This window comes from Drosophila hydei, unplaced genomic scaffold (assembly GCF_003285905.1).
Source record: "Drosophila hydei strain 15085-1641.00,03,60 unplaced genomic scaffold, DhydRS2 tig00008114-arrow-pilon, whole genome shotgun sequence".
NCBI classification, from domain to species: domain Eukaryota; kingdom Metazoa; phylum Arthropoda; class Insecta; order Diptera; family Drosophilidae; genus Drosophila; species Drosophila hydei.
The window spans coordinates 1,454,345-1,476,078 of NW_022045827.1; the positions used below are offsets into that span (position 1 = coordinate 1,454,345).

Sequence of the window (21,734 nt, forward strand, 5' to 3'; positions counted from 1 at the left end):
GGTATTCAAGCTTTCTGGCATAGCTTGCGACGCACAAATGTCAGTCTTAATCAACTACAAGCGCGACGTTAGCTGGCTATGACAAAGCAAAAGCTTTGAAGCTATGCAAACATTTTTGTTAACATTTCAGTTTCAGTTTCAAAATGTTGACTTTTAGCTGACAGCAGCGACTTGTGGGACGCTGAAAACCTTTGAGATTTCTTTAGAGATAATAGAAAATTACCTTATATCGCTTCTAATTTTTTTATATTAATGAATTTTAAATACTCTTCTGACAAACAAATTATGAAAATCTATGAAAGTATTTCAAAATTTATATGTTAAAATATCAACTTTTTATGCCATTTGATATTTAGAATAAGTGTTGGAAAATTCTTTTTGAATTCATTTGAATTCTTTTGAATTTCGAACTCTGTTTAAGTATCAAATTTGATGCTTAAGTTGTAACCATTTAGTAGAAAAATGCTTAAGACTGCTAAAACTACCAAGCTAAGCGACCAATTATACTTTAGACCCTAATTTAAATTAATTTTTAATTTGTTTATAACCTAGCAATACTCTTAAGTCACTTACTACATTATCTTGAAAATTTCTTAGACTCCATCCACATTTTCTATCAATTTATATAAAATATCTAAAAAAAATCAATTATTTTCTCAAGCTGAGATAACTTCGATTGACATATTTGCAGTACCAAAAGTATGCCTATAGTGACTCCATAGCCTGCCAACACTGTTAATCTACAGTAAAAAATCAACTCATTGGGTCCTTTGCCAAAAGAGTACTTAGCCCATCGGTCTGGCCAACCATCTCCGACTTCTTGTGTTTGTCAATAAAATTGAAATTGATGCGCCAAACAGCGAAAAGCGAACCGAAAAATAAAATAAAGCTCGGCCAGAAATCAGAAGTAAAAGTCAACCAGGCAATGCGTCGATATCGCTCAGCGCTTTTCCAACTTGTTTATTTGAGTTTTATGTCTGTTTGTGGAACGGGACGCGTTGCCGTGGCTCTCCAATTATTTACATGCACGAATCTCTGTCCTTTTTACCACGCGCCTCTTGCCAAAAGTCAAAAGTCGACATAAAACACAGCTACACACACACACACACACACACACACACACACACAAACGCCTTGAGCGTGCATAGCAAAAAGAAAACAAAGAAAAAACTCGTTGCTGCAGTTAAAAATGTTTGCCTCTAGTCGGGCAACAAATTGTATTATTTTTTTATCTTGTTGCTGTTTTCCGTTTGTATTTAAATTAATTTTGGCAAATGCTTAAAATGTTTAAGTAGGCGTGGCACGCTGCAGCTCCAGCTACTCTGTCTCCCTGAACACTAAGAGAGCTTTTCCCTAGCTTTTGGCTAAAAATGCTACTCATGTTGCTCTAGACAAAGGGGCGTATGTGTAATGTGTTCTGTGCTTTATCTGTGGCAACTTTTTGCCTTAAATGGGCCAAGTGGAAATACTTTTGTCTGTGCTGTGGCCCACATCCTGCTGTTTGTTTTAAAGTTTTCCTTTTGTTTTCGATTTGTCAACTTTTTTGCTCCACAGTTTGCGCCCTGCATTTAGTTTCGTTACCCATTGAACTGGTCCTTGTTGACGCTTTCCAATTTCGCACAACGTTAATATTTACCCAATGATAAGCAACTCGAGCCCTTTGTGGTTAATAACAATAAAAGAAGTTGTTGACAACTGCCCAAAACAATTGCATATAGCCAATAATAATAATAACATATTTCCATTCTATTTTTTGTCTCGCCCTCGAAAAAACGAAATGCAATCAATAAACGTATTGAAAAACATATGCCACTGCTGTTGACATGTGCAGATCTATCGAAGAATAATATAACAAACATCACGGAAAATAACTTTCGTGGCCAGGATAATCTGCATGAATTGGATTTATCAAAAAATAAAATTCTGCGTATGGCCAGCTCAACGTTTCGCCATCTGATGGTGAGTAACAGAAATATATAAATATACATTTTCAGGTGATATTTCCCTTTGCTGAAAAAAACATATGTTGATGTCAATGAATTATTAATGTGTAAGTTCAGCGCTGTAAAGGGAGGAAAAGCCTGAAAAATATCTGTAGCTGCAGTTGTTGTTTTTTTTTTTTTATTTTTTTGATAGGGTTATATATTGGAAGCAGATAATGTTGGAAAAATATGTAAATTATGACAAAATAATCAGTAATAATAAGCCGATGTACGTTGTGGCATAAGGCAAAGTTAAATTCTCAAACCTCCCTTGATTTCAATGGCATAAACTCTTAGCATATTGTATGTGCTTTATAGACTTACATAAGTTTGAGTCATTAGAAAATAGACAGATATATTCTAAGTATTAATAGAATAGAATTTATTGATCATTAAATTATATGACATTAGTAATTAAATATGATATTGGCCATGTGGGCGGCAAGACTTATGCTGAAATACCAATATTCGCAATCATCACAAGCAAGATCATCATCTTTTTTGAAAAAATAAACCCCTATGACACCAAACAGAATTTTTCTGTGGATGTCATATGGTGTCGACAAAAGCTAGTGAACTTCTCATTCACTCCTCATTCTAAATGCATTACCCATTCCTCAATAAAAGCGCTACATCATTATGAAAAATTAGCATACAGAAGTTCCTCTAGTGAAACTCTAATGTCAGACAAACCTCGACAAAAGGCAACTACAAACCATTAACTAAATTACCAAATAAAGCAATGCAAAGTATTCAAAGTTGTGTGACTCTTAAAAAAACACTCTTTACATCTCATACACTTCCTCCTCACCAGCTCAACTCAACTGTCTCTTAGTACCATTAAGATCGTCTTACAGATTTCCTATTCGTTTAATATGCCACGTGCTGCACAAGTACAAATACTAAATCAAATATTAGTGCAATTTCTGCAAAGACTGCATAGTTTTGTGTTTGCCTTTGCTTGTGCGCTAGTTTGTAATAAATATCATGGAATTTTTAATAGCTAGAATAGCTACAATCAATCGCGATCAGTCGTTCGACCTGTAAAGACGTGAATTCGAACAGCCTTCGCTTAAGCTCTACTGCTGCAGAGTTCTAAAAATAGAACTTTGCGGTGCATTCTTCAACGCAACAGCAACAAAAACCGCACACGCAGCGTTTTCTTATCGCTTGCTTCCGCGTAACTCAATTGCTTTAATTGCAATTTACGAAATTTCGTCGCTTGGCGCGAGTGCGCCTGCACTCAAAAGCACAATCCGCGATGACATCTAATGTCAATGACCGCGCTACAGCTGTAAAGGTAAATGCAGAAATGTAAGCCCAGCTTAACGTTGTGATGGCAAATAGGCAAGCCTCCATCATGCCAATAAACTCAAAAATAGATATCGCCTCCGTGCAAGGCATCACTAACAACAAAAACACGAAACGTAAACAGCCAAATTCACCAAAAACCATCAAGAAAAGGCTCATCTTCGACGAACCAAGCACCAGCAATGCAGCATTAATATCAGAAAATCGATTTTCACTGCTCGTAGAAGAAGATGAAGACTACAGCGAATCACCTGTAGCTCCAGAAGCCCCAGTATTGACCGACCAGCAAACTACACCGAAACCTCGTCCGCCCCCCATATGGTGTCCAAACATCAAGTCTGTGGCCCTACTTCAACAGATAATAGATAAAGTAATTGATGCTAAATCATACGTAATTAAGCCAAAGAAGAATAACATAGGTGTATTAACCCAATGCAGTGAGGACTATCGCAGAGTTATAGACCACTTTACTAAGCTGGAATTGGAGTTCCACTGCTACCAGCTTAAGGAGGACAAACCATATAGAGTCGTGTTCAAAGGGCTTCACTCCAGCACTGATACAACACTAATTAAAAAGGAATTGGAAACCAAAGGCCACACAATTACAAATGTGCACAACCCACTGAGCCGTATGGACAAAACACCGCTAAATATATTTTTTGTTGACGTGGCTCAGGCCCCCAACAACAAAGAAATTTTGGACATTCGAGTTGTCTGCAGGCAACGCTGCACAGTGGAACTGCCAAGAAGATACAACGACCTGACACAATGCCATCGCTGTCAAGAATTTGGACACACACAACGCTACTGCCACAAAGCTCCCAGGTGTGTGCGTTGCGCCGGGAAACACGCATCCAAAGACTGCACCCGCGAAAAGGACCAGGCACCAACTTGTGTGCACTGTGAGTTACAGCACCCAGCCAACTATAAGGGCTGCCAAGTATACAAGCGGTTGCGCAAATTGCAATCCCCAGCACAAAAAAGGAGTCCCACACAAACACCGTCTACGGGTCCGAGTACTGCTTCCGAAATTACAAGGCCCCGGAGCATTACCCAAGCCACGAGCTTTGCAACGCCTATTAGTGGTGTTTCTTACGCACAGGCCGCTAGAGGTGGACCGTCAAATAAGAATACCACAAGTGACACTTTGTTCACTGAAATGCTTCAGCAACAACAACGTCAGTTTGACGCAATTAATGCCGAGCTCAAAGCGATGCGAGAAGTACAATCCCAACAAGCAACCATGCTAAACAGTTTAATGGCCATCATAACCAAGCTTGCCTACAAATAATGGCTTTACGTGTGGGTATCTGGAACGCCAATGGCCTGAGAAACAAGACTCAGGAACTGGCTGCGTTTCTCTCACAAGAAAACATAGATATAATGTTAATAACAGAAACTCATGAGTGCCCCACTACACAAATTTTCGGATACGAACACTATCAGGCTCATGGTGAAGGAGCAAACTGCTTTGGTGGATCCTCAATCCTCATACGAGCAACAATACCGCATACACCTTTACTGTCAATTTGCAACGCAACAATGCAGGTCTCAGCCATCACCCTGCCTACGTCTATTGGAGCGATCGAAGTTGCGTCAATTTATCTTCCGCCAAACACTGGTCTGTGTGATCATCACATGGAACAGGTTCTAGGCCAAAGGTTGAATAAGACCCTCATCGGCGGCGACTGGAATGGATGGCACCCATTTTGGGGAAGCAATAGTGCGAATCGTCGCGGAGAAGTCATATTTGAGGCGATTCAAAACTTACAATTCAGCATATTGGCGACTGGAGCCCCCACCCGTTACCCAATTAATGGACACAGGCCCTCGGCAATCGACTTCGCTGTCTACAAAGGCATCTGTGACCGGCAATTGACCATTGAAGAATCCTTGGACCTATCCTCTGACCACCTGCCACTAATAGTCACAATCCACGCGCAGCCACAGCCCTTGCCCATTAGGAAACAACTACTGCCAGCAGGATCAGATTTAGGAGTCTTTAGGCGCGAGCTCCATTACTCTTTGCACATAGAAATGGAACTTAACACTCCTGAAGACGTGGACTACGCAGCAAACAAACTGCAGGAAGAAATAGTCAAAGCTGCGCACCAAGCCGCCCCACCATCTTGCCAAACAAGACAACAGTCTCCGTACAACATCCCCCTCACCTTGGAGGCCCAACACCTACTAATACACAAAAGATGGGCCAGGAGACGCTGGTTAAGATTACGCACGCCTGATGCCAAATCCACGTACAACGAAGCCACGAGGCATCTTAAAGCTGCTCTCGCCCTGCTTCAAAAGAGGTGTATCAGCGATGCGCTGGTACGAGCTGAATCGCCCACTGACGCAGAGTTTCAATTATGGAAATTTACAAGAAAGCTCAAACGGCAGCCAATACGTCGACATCCCATTCGGAGCATTTCTGGTTCCTGGCACATTGGTGACGAAGCTCAAGCTGAGGCTTTTGCAAACCACCTTCAAGACCAATTCACGCCGGTGATTACCGCAGAGGCCTCAGAAATCGAAGCAACAGAAGACATCGTTCTCTCGCCCCTCCCAGCTGAAGACCAGATAACTGGATGTACAAAAGAAGAGGTTCTTGAACACATCAGAAGAGTGAAGGCAAAAAAATCCCCTGGATATGATCTAATAAACGGCAGAGTCCTTAGAGCACTGCCTGACTCCACCATAGACTACATAACTATGGTGTACAACGCCATGCTCCGCATCCGGCACTTTCCAGCCTGCTGGAAGCGCGCCGTGATTGTGATGATTCCTAAGCCTGGCAAACCCGTGGGAGAAATTGAGTCGTACAGACCAATTAGCCTGTTGCCAGTACTCTCCAAAATATTCGAAAGAATATTTCTGGAACGAGTACTGACACATCTGGGACGCCAGGAGGCCATTCCAAACCATCAGTTTGGCTTCAGGAGACAGCATGGAACACCGGAACAGGTTCACAGAGTTGTGCACCATATCCTTGGAGCCTTTGAAGAAAAGATGTACTGCTCTGCCGTCTTTTTAGACATCAAACAGGCGTTTGATCGAGTTTGGCACCTGGGACTGCTGCAGAAAGTGAGGACCACCCTTCCAGCCCCATTTTTCGCGTTGCTATCCTCATACCTTATTGGAAGAACCTTCCAAGTGTCAAGGGGGCAAGCAGTATCCTTGACTAGACCAATTATGGCTGGAGTACCACAGGGTAGTGTTCTAGGCCCAACACTTTATACTTTATTCACAGGAGATATGCCAACTCCCGAGCCAAATATAGGAAGTACAGATGCAGTACTCATAGCGACCTATGCAGATGACACCGCCATCTTATCACGTCACGTATCTGCGCAAGAAGCTTCAGACTCACTACAAAAATATCTGGACTCTTTCGGACGCTGGGCAAAACGGTGGTGTATCACCATTAATGCACAAAAGTCTGTACATACTACCTTCGCCACTAGAAGAGGAGATTGCCCAAGCGTTGCATTGGGGCCCACTATTCCCAAAGCCTCAAAAGTAAAGTACCTTGGTATCACTCTTGACAGAAGGCTGACTTTTAAAGCGCACATAAGTCAAGTAACCTCAAAATGCAAAAGCAAGCTAAAAACCCTCGACTGGATGCTGAGAGCTTCAAGCAAGTTGTCTTACAGCAGCAAGGCCGCCATCTACAAGGCAATAGTTGTCCCAACCTTCGTATATGGTATCTCTCTATGGGGCTCCTCGGCCAAGACTACAAGGAACAAAATTCAGACCCTGCAGAATAAAGCACTACGCAGATGGACTGGAGCCAGCTGGTTTGTAAGAAACTCAGTCTTACATAGGGATTTAGCAATTCCCACAGTTGCTGAACTCATTGGGCGACACAGTTCAAGATACGCGGACAGACTTGCAGCGCATCCTAACCATCTCGCAAGCAACCTGGCTATAAACAACAATAGGCGAAGACTGAAGAGATTGCATCCTCTAGACAATATTAGAACTAATTAAGATAGTAGCTACAAGTGCAGAATAATTGGCATATCTGCCCTCCCATTAGTTAAGGTTTAGAGCTAAATGCGCTATAGAGTCTAAGACAATAAGCTGCAACAAAATAAAGAAATAAAAAAAAAAAAAAAAAAAGAATAGCTACAGAAAGTGTTGCCTACATTTTGGGGCAAGCGAAAAGTTTTACGTGCTTGAATTTAAGTTTGCTGCAGCAGTTGGGAGCTGCAGCTGCTTGCGCCAGTGGCGGAAGTGGCAGTGCACGAAAAGTTGCTGCGTTGTCTTCAATTTGCTTTCGATTTTTGTTTTCGCCGCTGCTGTTGACTTCCTTTTAGCTAGCCGAAAGAGTAACTCAGGGTTCCTCTGCAGCAACAGCGGCAACGTTTGAAAGTTATCTTTTTCGGCAGTTTCCGGTCCGCAGCGAACTGCTGCCCGTTCTGATTTATGAATTATTAGCCATGAATTTTGCTTTGCTAGCAGGAGAGTGTAGTGGGCGGGGGAGCACTTGTGAAATATTATTAATTTGGTGCGTGACGTAATAAACTTTGGCAATTGCATAACTCTTTGTGGGGCAGGATTTGCGACGTCTTAATTTGGCCGACAACTCAATTGTGGAGCTCGTGCAGCGCAACTTCTTCATGCTGACACGACTGAAGTACCTGGACTTGAGCGGAAATCCGCTGCAGGATTTACAGCCGGATGTATTTCGCGATGTGCCCGTAAGTAAACACAACAACCATTGCTCCCACGCACTTTCCAATGCTATCTCTCTCACTCGTTCTCTCTCTCTCTCTCTGTCTTGTTCTCTTTCTTTGCAGGAACTAAAAGTACTCAAATGCCGCAATTGTCAGTTGAAAAAAATCAATCCGCAATTGTACAATTTATTGCCACTTTTAAGCGAATTGGATTTGGGACGCAACGAGGTTTGTCGTCAGCGCATCTTTTCGAAACTTCTCAACCATTTTCCAATTATTTTCCTTCGCTTTTCTCGTTCTCATTTCACAGTTCAAATTCCTTGACAAGGATGAATTTCGCGACGTAAAGCGTCTAACGAAAGTTTTACTCGACGGCAATCAATTGTCTGTGGTCGTGGACCAACTCTTCCGCATGCAGAAAAGTCTTAATCACTTGGGTGCGCCATCGAAATTATAGTCATTTAGCTTCTTAGCAAAACTCACTCAATGCTTCCATTTCCTTAACTGCTTTTTTTTACTCCATTTTAGATTTATCGTACAATCGGCTGGCCAAAGTGCCAAACGATTCGTTTTTGCAGCTGACCAATCTAACATTCTTGGACCTGTCCTATAATAAGCTGGTCCGCCTGGAGCCGCAGTCTGTGCGGAGTTTGTCCAGCTTGAAAGTTCTGAATATTAGCGGAAATGTTCTAATGGATCTGAGGGATATGCATGAAACTTTTGAGGTGAGCTTTTAAGACTGTAATTATTATTTATTTAATTTATTTTTTTGAAGTTTTTTTTATTTATTTAAGTTTACTATTCATTATGTTCTTGTCAGAATTGACAATCACTTTAAAACTTTTATTTAACATGCCTTGTAAAATTCATTAAATTTTGTTTACTTGCTTAGAAAATTATTATTATTATTAGAAATTTTTTTGAAAATTATTAAGTTATATTTATGCTTGAATAATGGTAAATTAAAAAATTTCAATTTCCTAATTATGATTAATTTAAATTTATTTCTTATTCCATATTTTCAAATGGTAAAAATCAGATCTACCTGTTATATATTTAACAAATTAAAAAATGTCTCGAATTTATTAATCTAATAATTTGGCATTATAATTAAATTCTATATTAATGTTAAATTTTTTTGGCTGTCAAATATTTAACATGCAGTTACGAATTTCAATCACAAATCTCATATTTATTTAAATTTAATTCATAAGCACATACATTTATTCTAATTCAATTCAATGCAATACTCTTTTGCCTTCAATAATGCTGTCTGCCAGTTAAATATTTAACAAACAGCTAAATATTTCAATTAAAACATTAAATGTATATGAGATGACATTGCACTTCGTTTCACCACACTTTGGCCTTAATTGAAATCTCATTTGCCTGTCAACTATTTAATAAGCAGTTAAATATTAGCAACCAATTTCCCTTATATTCATGAAACCGACTTCCTGAAGTGCTTGTCGCCATCATCAAATTCTACCTCAATCTAACCACGAACTAATTATGCCCTATCAGTTTAAATGTCGCTTTCTCTCGCTCTGCTGCTAAAGCTCTACTGATTGAATGAGTGGCAATCCATCAATTAATATTGAAATTGTATTTTATCTTGTAGCTGATACCAGAGCTAACGCACTTGGCCATTGCGGATATGGGTCAGCTGCCAGTGGGTCTGCTATCGCCTTTCCGACAATTGCGTTATTTGAATATCTCGGGTAATTCATTGGATAACATGGCACTGCAGGTTATCGATTCCTGTCGTGAGCTGGAGGTAAGTTACCCAGTGATTGAATGTACCAAAAAGCAAGTTATTGCCAAGGCATTGCTTGCCAACCGAGCTCTTGTTATTTTAGCTTTGCCATGCAACTTGTGTATTGCTGCTACTGCTGCTGCTGCTGCTGCTGTTGGCATTTGTGTATTTATTTGGCTGTTGATAACTTTTTGGCCAATTGCAAAATATTTCAACAGGCAACGAGCGTCTGCATGACAAAATGATATTGCTGCCGGTTGGCAGTTTTCGTTAGCATTTGCCATTTACCATTTAACAATTTCTCTTGTTGCACAACTCTGACAACAAGTTACGCAAAAAGCTTCTTGCATTCACTTTGTAGCACTGCCTACGCGGTCGTCGTCTGTCCAATGTCCTTGTACGTGCTTCCTTCGTGTCACTTTTTATCTGCCGCTCTCTCCTTCAACTGCTTGCGTATTGTTTTTATAGTAACAATGTCATGCTCATACCCTGTAAATGCGCTAGGTGGGGCATATTAATTAAGATCAATTGGCAGAGATAACTTTTCAAATTGGCAGAAATAACTTTTTCAGTTTTTGAAGCATTTTTGATTTATTTCAATTTTTATTTAAAATATATAAAAATTGTTAAAATTTCATTTATATTTTTGCAATTGATTCTGATTCTATTAAGTATCTATTAGTCGACCTTTTAGATTGTTCAAAGCTCAAGCTGGTTGACCATGTTGACTATGGAAAATTTATGGCACAACAACAATCAGTTGATAGCCATTAAGCTTTTCATTTTAATTGAATTTAATTGTGAATAGTCGGGCAGTTGAGGCAAGCCTTTGGCATTGTTTTTGCTGTCAGTTTGTTGTTACACAATGCGACCAAAAGTTTTTCGGGGGCAGCAGTTGTAGCTAATTGCAATTTGATAAGCAAATCCGTTTTTCTTTTTTTTTTTTTTGCCCACATTTGACAATATTTGTTTGTATATTTGTTTTGCACAGTTTTTGGACTTATCACGAAATCAATTATACGGCATCAATGCGGACACAGCGATGCGCATTCAGGGCATACGCAATGTGAGGCTGGATAACAATCCGCTCATCTGCGATGAATGCCACATGGGAAAATTAATAAATGTAGTGCGACAAGTAAGTCAGCAACAATTGAATTACATATAAATTTGTATACGACGCGTAGTCCGTGCACTGAAAATTTCAATTAGTTTTCAAAGTATTAACTGATTGCTGCTATCACCAGACCTTGACACATATTTTCATGCATTTTTATAGCTGCAATGGAAATGGGACACATATCCCATTTGTTTTTTGCCAAAGAGCTTGCGCGGCGCTGAAATAATTAATTTGGACATTGGCGGGCTTCACACGTGCCTCGATTACATCAGCGACGAGGAGCAGAATGCCGCCAGCACTTCATATAACTTTCTTGAACATGGTGAGTGAATAAACCTCTTTGATTTTAAATGAATTTATATATGCCATATATGTAATTCACAAGCCAATCAGTTGGGGTTTTACATGTATATATTGCCATGATTTCGGCTTGATTTTTGTAGCTCAATCAACAATTAAGAATGTGCTTGCCGTTTTTAAATCGGTCAGATTTCGAGAGGATGTGCGATTTAAAGCTCGCGAAAGTCTTCAATATTCTTTGGCATTAACTAACATACATATTAAAAACTAACATATTAAAAACTGATTTAATTTTGGACATGAATTATATATATTATCAAATTCGGAAGTTGTATTGTATTCTGCAGTATAATCCATCTATAGTAACTTCACATATATATATGCTATTCAAAGATCTTCAATTGTTAGTCCAAGTTCTACTCGATTTCTGCCTAACAACGGCTGATTTTGGTATTTAATTGAATTTTTTAAATATTATTATATAAATGTTTTAAAAACTTTAATTTGTAGAGAATGTTTATTAAAACAATTCACGGAAGCTTAATTTATTTCAGTTGCAAAATCATGTAATCAACTTATTCGAATAATTTATTATAAGTTAACAACATATTTGACTTTGGAGTTGTTTTGACGTGTGTCAAAATCTTTCAAGTATAAGATGCATATAAAATTTTTTTTTTTATTATTTTCTTAGCTGGCATTCGTATAATAATGTAGTAGAAATAATGAATTAAGGTTGTCGATTATTTGAGCAATAAATTTTGTTTGCTAGCAAGGAAAGTGTTGATATCAGAATCAAGTCAGAATTTCATACATTTTAGAGCATCCTCTTGAGATCATATGTGCATACAAAAAAGATTCCAGTATGAGTATGAGTTTTGTTTATTGAAAGTCTTTTTATTGAATTAATTTTAAGTAAAGTTTAAAAATTTGCTTATTAAAATTATATTATAAATACCTCTGCGTTCTCATAATTTTTTGGAAGACGGTAAACATCTTATATTGCTTCGGTTACTGGTGTCATGAGAAAGTAATATACTTTGCTTTGTAACCTTTTTAGCCAACCAATAATTAATAGACTACATAAGCTAAACTAATTTCCCAAGAATAATTAAGACTTACAAAGGGTCTGACTGATTTGGTTTGTGAGCTGTAACCTGATGTATTACAAAAATAAAAATTTACTTATCTTAAGCTTAATCTTAATATATATGGGATAAAAAGATTTACAATTAAAGACTTTCCCTTCTTTTGCTCATTTCCTCCTCACAGGTGGTCTCAATACCTTGGCTATACTGGGCGGCATCATTTTTGTGCTAATTGCCGTTATCATATTATCGCTTGTGGCCTGTTTTTCCAAGAACCGCGCACGCTACTATACCAGAGAGGATCATCTCAATGGCAGTAAGTATGGAGAGCGAGAGCTGAACACAAATTAGACACGAACTGACACAAAGCCGTAGAAGCCATAGACCGTAGAGAGTGGCTGGTGTAGCTGCTTTGCAGCTGATGCAATACTTAAGTCTCGTTGGGCAAGGCGCCAAGTCTTAGCTAAAGCAGACCCAGTGACAAGGCGTTGAAATGAAAAACTGTCTGTTTGCATTAACGACAGCTTACAATTTATGCGCTGCTTTAAAGCGAGCTCTCAGCTTTTTCCTTCGTTCTTCGATATTATTTTTCTTGCAGCTAGCACGTAAAAATTTTGTCGAAATTAAAAAGAAAGAAGCAGCCGCACTTAATTAATTACAAGTACGTGCTTCATTATGTTCGAGTAGCCCTTGCCGCAATGCCCCCTTGCCTAATTGAGGAATAAATAAATTTCAAGCTGACCTGCGTACCTTGCAGGCCGGTGTTAATGTTTGTGCACACACACACACACAGAGCAACACACCTGCCTAACTTGGTTACCTTAGCACAAATTGGCCCTGGGGCCAAGCGTGGTCGTGGCCATTCAGCAGAACGCACTCGAGGGAAACGCAGCTTCCATAGAAAACAAAGTAAACTTCGGAATTTTGCGCAATTGTAGCTGGGTTTTCGCTGTATTTTTTGCCTCCATTTTTTGGTTTTTTTTTTCTTTTTTGGCAAACAATAAAAAATGGTCGCCAAGGCTGCGGCAACAAAAACTTTTTGCAACACCGCATTCGATTCCCTCGATAAGCTCGAAAACAGCACAAAAAAACACTCAATTTTTGTTTAAGCACGACAAAAACTCTGCCATGCTCAAAAATTCAAGCGTCGAATGCCGCTGGAGCACACTGCAAATACACCGAATGCATCTTGCAACAAAAAACCCGTCACTGACTGCGACTATTGACAGTTGTAGCTGCAGAAATGGATACATAGATATGCCAAGAATCTGGCAGAGTTTTTGTCTTGGGTAGATGAATGGCGCATTAAAGAAGAAAGTCGCTTCAGGAGAAGCTGCAACGTTGATCGCTTGAATCAGTAATGATATAGAGATATGACTAGAGAATTTTTATCTTAGGTATACGAGCTAAAGAAGAAACACTCTTTCAGATGAAGAAGCTGCAGCGATCAAAAATAGCAAGTGAGCAGTGCCTTGACTTGGAGAACATTTTAACTTAGGTATACCAAAAGCAAACGAATGAATTTATACAAAAAGAAGAATTATTGCATATGTCAGAGATTTATTTGAGTCACATAGGTTTAAGGGACTTTTAAGTAGCACTTCGATACGAAAGCAGATTAACCAATGGCAAGTGCTGAGGGTAGTCTTTGAGTGTTGTGTAAGTCGTGCAAATAACGGGGCTTGACCGTGAGAGTCGCGTCGACCGAGTGTGATGCAGTTGTCGTTGTAGAAGGCATCGAACATGAGTCTAGCAGTGAGGTGATTCGAGAGATAACAAGCTCAGTTGGCATATAAAAACAGAAGAGACAACACAAAATTAAATAAGAGAAAGTCAAGTGGAGTCTTCAATGCTGCTGGATATGCTTAACATTTCCGAAACCTATTTTAAAATAATTAATTAAGCCTATAATAGCTTAAACTCTAATCCAGAAAATTGTTAAAATTCGATTGACTTTTTGACAATTGCATGTAGAGTTACTATTACATAATACAGAACGTATCAACGATAGACTACCCACATGTCAGTAGGTAGATCAATGAGCAAAGGAGCTTTACATATCTCAAAGATTTGTTAAATCTGAAAGTAACCTAGAAGAAATAAGCATTACACTAAGATAAGAATTTCAACCCCAGCTACAATTTCCTTATTAACGCCTAAGAATAAATACGAAACAAACATTGAATAGAAGCATTTTGATTATACGTGTTAATAGTCGCTCTAGTCCTGTCTGCATGTCCATCATTTAAATTAGAAACAGCTCGAGAAAATGTCATGCCAAATAGTTTGAGCAGGCTGAAAACTTCAGTCTACTTAATGCAGACATACATTTCAAAGTTGTTCTTATACTTGTTACGAATTCTCTAGGGCTGCAATAGATGAGCTCTCATATAATACATATATATATATATATATCTTAGGCGATCAAGTCGTACATCAAGTCGTACTCATCATATCTCATACTCTTCCCCGCTCATCTCTGTCTGTTCTGCTCGTCTCTTAGGCGATAGCAAATGTTTGGAGAAGAACTTGGAGGCAGCTACAATAACAACGCTGGGCAATGGCAGCTCACCGACAACAACGACCACACTGACGCTGGCCACATCGCCGGCAGCGGGACCCACAACGAATGGCACATCAAATGGCAACACAAATGGTCAAATTCAGAGTCCGGCAAATGGCAACACGCCGTCTCATGTGGCCGTCGATGCTGCCGGCAAGGAAATCAACTTTACGTTTCCCATTGACGATCGCGTTTGCACCATTGACGAGCTGGTGCTGCCACCGGCGCCGCCGCCGCCCGCTGTCGCCCAGGTGCATCAGCAGCCGAGCATGGGCAGTCTAATGTACAGCGTATCGCAGTCGCCGAGCAGCAGCAGCAGCTGCGGTACGGCAACGGCGCGTGCAGCAGCAGCGGCTGCCGCAACGGTCATTCCTCCTGGCGCTCCATCGCCGATGCCGATGCCAATGCCGATGCCGTTGGCTGGGCCCGCTGAATCTGTGGTTGTGGTGCTGCCACCACCGCCGCCGCTGCCGCTGCCGCAACAGCAGACGGGCAGTCTGGCCAGCCTGCGCGAGGTGCAGCAGCAGCTGGTGCATTTGAGCAGCACGCTCGAGCCGCTGGTCAGCGTTAACTGACCCAGGGGCTTGGCAGCATCGGCCACAACGGCCCCAACCGCAGCATCAGCGGGTAAGTTTGCCAGTAAGCAAACGTTGAGCACGACAGCAACGTAAGCCACAGGAGAGTTGGCCCCACTCACAGTCGCAGTCGCCAACGGGAGCAACTTTTAGTTGACTGTTGGCGAACGGGTCGTATAATTAATGACACTGCGCTGAGCATTGTGTGTTTGGGGTCGAATTGAAGTAATTAGGATTTGAGTTTGCAATTAAGTTCATTAATCATTGGCGCGATTGATGAAAACTAAAGCTACAAAATATAAGCAGCGTACGCTGAGTTCTGACAGAGCCTTGCGAACATTTATTACAGAGCTAAGCATAAATAAATTAGGATAATAAAAATTGAAGCCATGTAAAATGCATTTCAGTTTGACGAGTCGTCTGGAGTTTTCAACAAAAACTTTATTCTATAAATATTTACTGCCATTTTCCGTATAAAACAAATATTGCGCATACGCAGCGCATGGACAGCGTTTCATTAAGATATTTGTAGTTTGGTTTTAACTTTCTTTTTTTTTCTTAAAATATATATATATATATATATATGTAACTCAGCATCTGTGTGTATATAAAAATAAATAAAATAAAATTAATAAATACAACAAATATTTAAGGAGGCAGCAAAGAACACATTTGACATGTGATAAAATTACATTTTGTACATAAAATAAAAGTATGAAAAATTAAAATGGAATTTCTTAAGCTAGAAAAAAACTGAAAGTAAAAATTGTATATTTGGCTAATAACAAAAACGATACAAAATTGAGCAGCTGCCATTTTAGGCTAAGCAGAAAAAGAAGAAGAAATATAAAATAAATTATTGACTTAAGTCTTAAGCATATAAAGTTAGCACGTAGCTAGTGGCATAGATTTTAAACACATATACATCTAAATCATTTAGAGCTAAGATATAAGAAAATAAATAATTAAAATTTATTGTTAAGCAGACAGAGAAAAATTATAACAAAACAATCATTCAAATGTTCACAACCGAAACCCAACCAGTAAACCCAAACGATTCAATTTTATTTCAGAAAAAAAAAACGCAGTAAAACAATTGTAAATTTAAGTGAATTTAATTTAACTTTTATGACAGCTAAAATTATATTTATGTTCAACAAGTTTAAGCACTAAATCCGTAATAAAGTGTGACAGTTTATGGAAAATACTAAAAAAAAGTACAAAACTTGTTATATCTTTCATTTATTACAAAACAATTTGCGGAGCAGCTACGTGTCGCACTTACCGCAACGCAAATCGTTTTTAGAAAAAATCAAATGAAAATAATACGAAAACCGAAAACCCACCAACAGCAGCAGCCGCCGATGGGGACAATGCGAATCAGCGCTACAATTTATTAAATAAAAATGCGGCACTTGCAACGTTTTGCGGTTGCTTGGCCCCACTTGCCTGCCGCCCATTGTGGCAGCTAGAATTATGCTTGTAACATGTGCACCATGTGCTGCCGCATAGCCCGCCGCTGGCTTGTCCCCAAGTGTGAGACCACAAGAGCCGCCATTTCAGCTCAACGCAAATGAAAATTGCTTCCGTTTCCGCTTTGCGACACACTTCCGACATTGGATTTCGCTATTGTCGCTGATTGCGAACTGCTTGGGCTTCGATTTACTCCAAAGACACATTGATGCTCCTGTCTGCTTTTTATAACTTGAGCACAGCAAACTTTAAATGGGCTGCAGCCATTTGTTTTGAGCAACAGACCAGATATTCCCGGTCGCTCTCGCCGTCCACTCTATTTGCATCGAAAGTCCGAGCTCTTTTCTATTGCACTTGAGTGGCTGGCAAACATTTGAATTTATGCATGAATATAGTAGGAGCTGGAAGTCAATGGTGCTTCGTTTCGTGTTTTGTTGCTGCATTGCAAATGCATTCGAAATTGGTGTGGAGCATCGAGAGTTGCAGCAGCTACTCAAGTGGACATGCAAATGGAGCATGTGGCTGCAGATCACTCGAGAGTGCGCATCAATATTGGTACACTTGACACTTGACGAGGTCCAAGTCGGCATTGATTAACATAAACTACTTGATCAAATTGTTGCCCAACTGAATTAAAAGCCAAAAACATTTCACACACAGCTCTCACGTTAAGGCTTCTAGCAAATATTGCGCATACGCAAACTGATTTTAAAGCTAAAAATGTAAAAATTGCTTACAACATGCACTTACAAGCAATTGATGAAGACGCTGCCAGCTTGTTTCACAGCTGCTGCCATCCAATTGGCTGGCAAAAGAGGAGCAGCTGTGAGCAGCTGCCAGTTGCTGCACCTTGGCTTTGTTCATGCCTGTCAAGGATATAAAATCTACTCGAGCTGGCAGCTACTGTGCTTGTGTGTTTCTCTTTGCTTCTCCTTAGTTTCCTTTTCTTTTTTTTAGTTTTCGGTGCAACATTTGTGGCTGGATGTGTAAATTTATTCAGGCAACATACTCAAGTATGCTTTGCTACCATGCCCACATCCTGCTTGGCTTGAATCTTTTAAATTTAATTAAATATATGAGTTCTCAAGTTAGGTAAGACTGCATTATCTTGGGTTGAATAAAATTTGATTGATTGCCTTGTATATAGAAGTTTTTGTAAATATTACGTATACGCCTAGTTAAACACTACACTGATTCTTTTGTGACTGAACTTGACTTAAATTTCAAATATATAAATTTAAGTCTTTCTGAAATTTATTTACCTTAATTTCGCATATTTTGCTATGTTCCATCAAGCTAATATTTAGATACATTAGCTTGTCAATCGATACGATTGATTAATCAAAGTATCGGCAAAGTAAATAGTATTAATTGACAGTTTCCGTTGCTGCTTAGCTAAAGCACACAGTGAGCGCTTCAAGTATAACAACACTCAGCTGCTGCAATCAATCAGGCTGTCAGTGAACTATTAACCCTTAAATATTGCGGCATGACAAATCGCTTCTGACATGCCCAAAGACATGACAGACATTGTCTGCAGTTAGAGTTTCAGCCACAGTTACTGCTACAGTTAACGCTCCTTAATGCCAGGACACGCATTTGTCAGCACTAATTGTTTTCCAAAGCATTTGTAAAAGTTTCCAAAGGCAAAAAACAACAACAAAAAAACCTAAAAAAAAAACAAAAGCGAACAAATCTTGTTAGCAGCACAGCTCAGGGAAATGCATGAGAAAACATAAAGCGAAAATCTGCAAAACGAAAAATGAAAAACTGAAACAAGCAAGCAGTTAGGCAAAGATTTCATTCGTGCTTCGACACATGCGGCAGGAACGCTGAGCCATGTCGTACTATGATTTTTAGTGGGCCAGTCAGTAGCTGCAGCCGAACGACGCCAGCCAGCTTAAGTTACCAGGACAAAAATATGAAATCAGAAATCCTTTTTGTGGCCTGTGTGCTGCATCGCTCGGATTCAGCAAAGTGTAATGCAAAACTGTGCCACAAATATTGCGCCACTGCACGTTGACAGTTGCCCCAAGGCGCACGGCAGCAGGCGTCTGCCAACGTTAGGTGTGAAAAAAAACGAAAGCCGCATGAATACAAAACGTAGCTGACTTGACTTGACTAGCAGTTGACCTGTAGATGGAGAGGTTATGAGGGAATATATGTGTGCAGTCGATATGGAGTTGAAGGCAAGAAGAGCTGTAGCTAAAGCTTAGCTAGATCTAAACTAGATCTTTGCTTGATCTAAGCTAGATCTTAGCTAGACGTTGAAGGTTAGACGATGTGTGACTATATTATAGCTAGATATTATCTAGATCTAAAGTAGATCTTAGCTAAGTCTTAGCGAAATCTAAGCTTAATTATTTCTTAGCCTGATTTGATTAAGGAAATACCTGAAAAGCATTTTCATTGATATTAAAAGACTTATAATTAACTTTAATTAGCGAGACGCAGTCGTTGTCGCTGCCTACCACATTTTCCTTGATGGAAAGTAAGGAAAGATTTAAGAAGCTACTCAGCCAACCATATAACGTTCAACATGAATCATATTAAACAATTTCTTAATCTATAGCAAATTCAACACCTAAGTCTATCAGTTCCAACACATTGCCCTCTTACAGGGCAAAACCCAATTGCATCAGAGCTTTTGGATCTAAAAATTTAGGCTTGCATGCCTGAGCCAATTGTCAGGCTGACAGTTAACAAGCTTGACTTTAAAAAGGATTGCCAATTGCCCTTGGAGATAGCTCAAATTGCTAGCTTTAAAGCTTGTCTGTTTGCTAATAGTTATAAAGGGACACACACACACATAGTCCAAAGCGAATGCTGTTTCTGGCTAAATGAGCCGCCTATTTGGCTGGTAAATTGGCACATATATTTTGCACTGAAGGCCTGAAAATCTTTCGCACCTAAAATGGACCCCTGGGTGTAGTCGAAAACTTTTCAAAATGCATAAATTCTTGTTGTTGTTATTTTTTTGTTGAGTGGGGCAAGTTTTGGCAGTGGTTTTTGGTTTTTGGGTTTTGGGGCTTTTTGGCAAACCGATTGCCTGGCGACTGCAACGGCAAAGTTTCAATCATATTTGGCCGACACGTACAACATAATTATTACCTAAGCGCGGGACTAATTTGATGGTGGCTATGAAAAGTTTTCGCCCGACTTTCAACGATTGGGCTGCCATAATCACAGAGCAAAAGACAAAGCATAATTATATCCGTGCGGACTAGGTGGCTGGCTGGCAGTGCCACGGGCACACGGTCACAGGCATAAATATACAATATGAGGCCATATATATCGGGCGAGGCATGCCCACTTTTCCTGCGGCTGCTTAACGCCCCGGCACAAACAACATCAGCCTGGAGCATCATTTCCCGCATTTCCCGCTGCGGCCGGCTTCAGATTTATGATGAGAGAAAGTCGCGCGCGTGTGTGACTCCATTAAATGTGTTAATAGGATAATGTCACCGAGGAAAATGTAAAAAAAAAAACATAAAAAATATGCCTTACGTCTATTTTATATATACATAAATGTTTTTATATATACATATACCGACGTGGTGCTCCCCGCGGTTAAAATGTAAATTTTAAAATGCCAAAAAAAAAGCAGCGAAACAACTAAGTGACTTAAGGCTTGGCTACTCAAATATTGGCGTACATTGAAAAAAAAATCTGAGATTATTTGAGAAATTTTTGAAAACATTTTTTTATTTTTCCCATTTCATATGGGAAAGTTGAAAATATAATCATTTAATAAATTAATATTAAAAATATTTTTTAAATAAATTTGATAAAAATTTTTAGATTTAATAAATTTCGTTAAAATAAATTTAATAAAAATGTTTTAATTTATTGAATATAAAAAAATATTTTTAATAAATTTAATACAAAATAATTATTTTTAATAAATATAATATGAATATCTTATATTACTAAGTTCAAAAAAGTTTTTTTTTAATAAATTTAATAGAAACTACTTTTTTTTCAATTTAATAAAAATATTTCTTTTACTTTTAATATTTTTTTTTTTGTTTTTTTTTTTAATAAATAATGAATTGAATATGAAGGGGAAAGATATTTGCAGGATAAAATTGAAGAGATTAAAATGGCTGACAAGGCTTCAGGCTTAAAGTAAATACAGAAACATTGACAGATCTCTAACAGTTTTTGTTTTATTGAAATTTCTTTTGGACAGCACATAATTTTATATATAATTACTGCATATATTTTTTTTATTATATTATATATATTATTATATTAAATATTATATATTGTCATACGTCAAAGCTTTTAGGTTTTTAATGTTTCAGAATATGAAACCATTAAAGGACTATCATAGCCGTTTGAAAAGCTTATGCTAATTAAATTTTACTTTCTGCGTAATTTTAGTTGCTATTTAAATATATAAAAAAAGCTAAGTGCAAATAAAAATAAAACAATTTATTTAAGTTTGTCCGCAAAGTTAACTAAGTGAAACTATACTCGCTTATCCTATCTAGTTGCTCTACAAAAAAAAAACGGTTGCCATTACAGTGTATTCAGTTTCAAGTTCAACCTGTTTTTGGCTGGGTATGATAAATGAGAGCAGACACCGCTGCAGATATACATTTAAAAACTTATTCAGCTGTGCGCACAGCTTACCACTCGCATACAGACGAGAACGAAGCGAGTCGTACACACACAGGCACAGCTAGAGGGTAACCTGAAACACGTGCTGACAGCCAAACAAAGTAAGGACTTCATGTTCCATGCACAAGTATATAGATATATGTATACATTTTATGTATCTTACAATGGGGCTGGAAGAGTTTAAGCACGCAGCTTTGTGTATTGAACATGTCATTGGCAAAATTGTGTCGAAACTCTACCGCAAATACACGGCAACAGCTAGGC

At 38.9% G+C, this 21,734-nt stretch overlaps 1 protein-coding gene across 1 annotated transcript in view; it reads left to right on the forward strand.

Annotated features, from left to right (window-relative positions):
• The window catches only part of LOC111594213 (insulin-like growth factor-binding protein complex acid labile subunit), a 75,901-nt gene extending 60,065 nt beyond the window's left edge, over positions 1 to 15,836 (forward strand). The window contains exons 6-15 of the mRNA XM_023307411.2: positions 1,832 to 1,959; positions 7,850 to 7,993; positions 8,093 to 8,197; positions 8,280 to 8,406; positions 8,498 to 8,694; positions 9,591 to 9,746; positions 10,717 to 10,863; positions 11,005 to 11,167; positions 12,418 to 12,549; positions 14,737 to 15,836. Coding sequence (XP_023163179.1) covers positions 1,832 to 1,959; positions 7,850 to 7,993; positions 8,093 to 8,197; positions 8,280 to 8,406; positions 8,498 to 8,694; positions 9,591 to 9,746; positions 10,717 to 10,863; positions 11,005 to 11,167; positions 12,418 to 12,549; positions 14,737 to 15,371 — 1,934 coding nt within the window. The 3' untranslated portion in view covers positions 15,372 to 15,836. The remainder of the gene's footprint in view (positions 1 to 1,831; positions 1,960 to 7,849; positions 7,994 to 8,092; positions 8,198 to 8,279; positions 8,407 to 8,497; positions 8,695 to 9,590; positions 9,747 to 10,716; positions 10,864 to 11,004; positions 11,168 to 12,417; positions 12,550 to 14,736) is intronic.
• Positions 15,837 to 21,734: the final 5,898 nt, after the last annotated feature.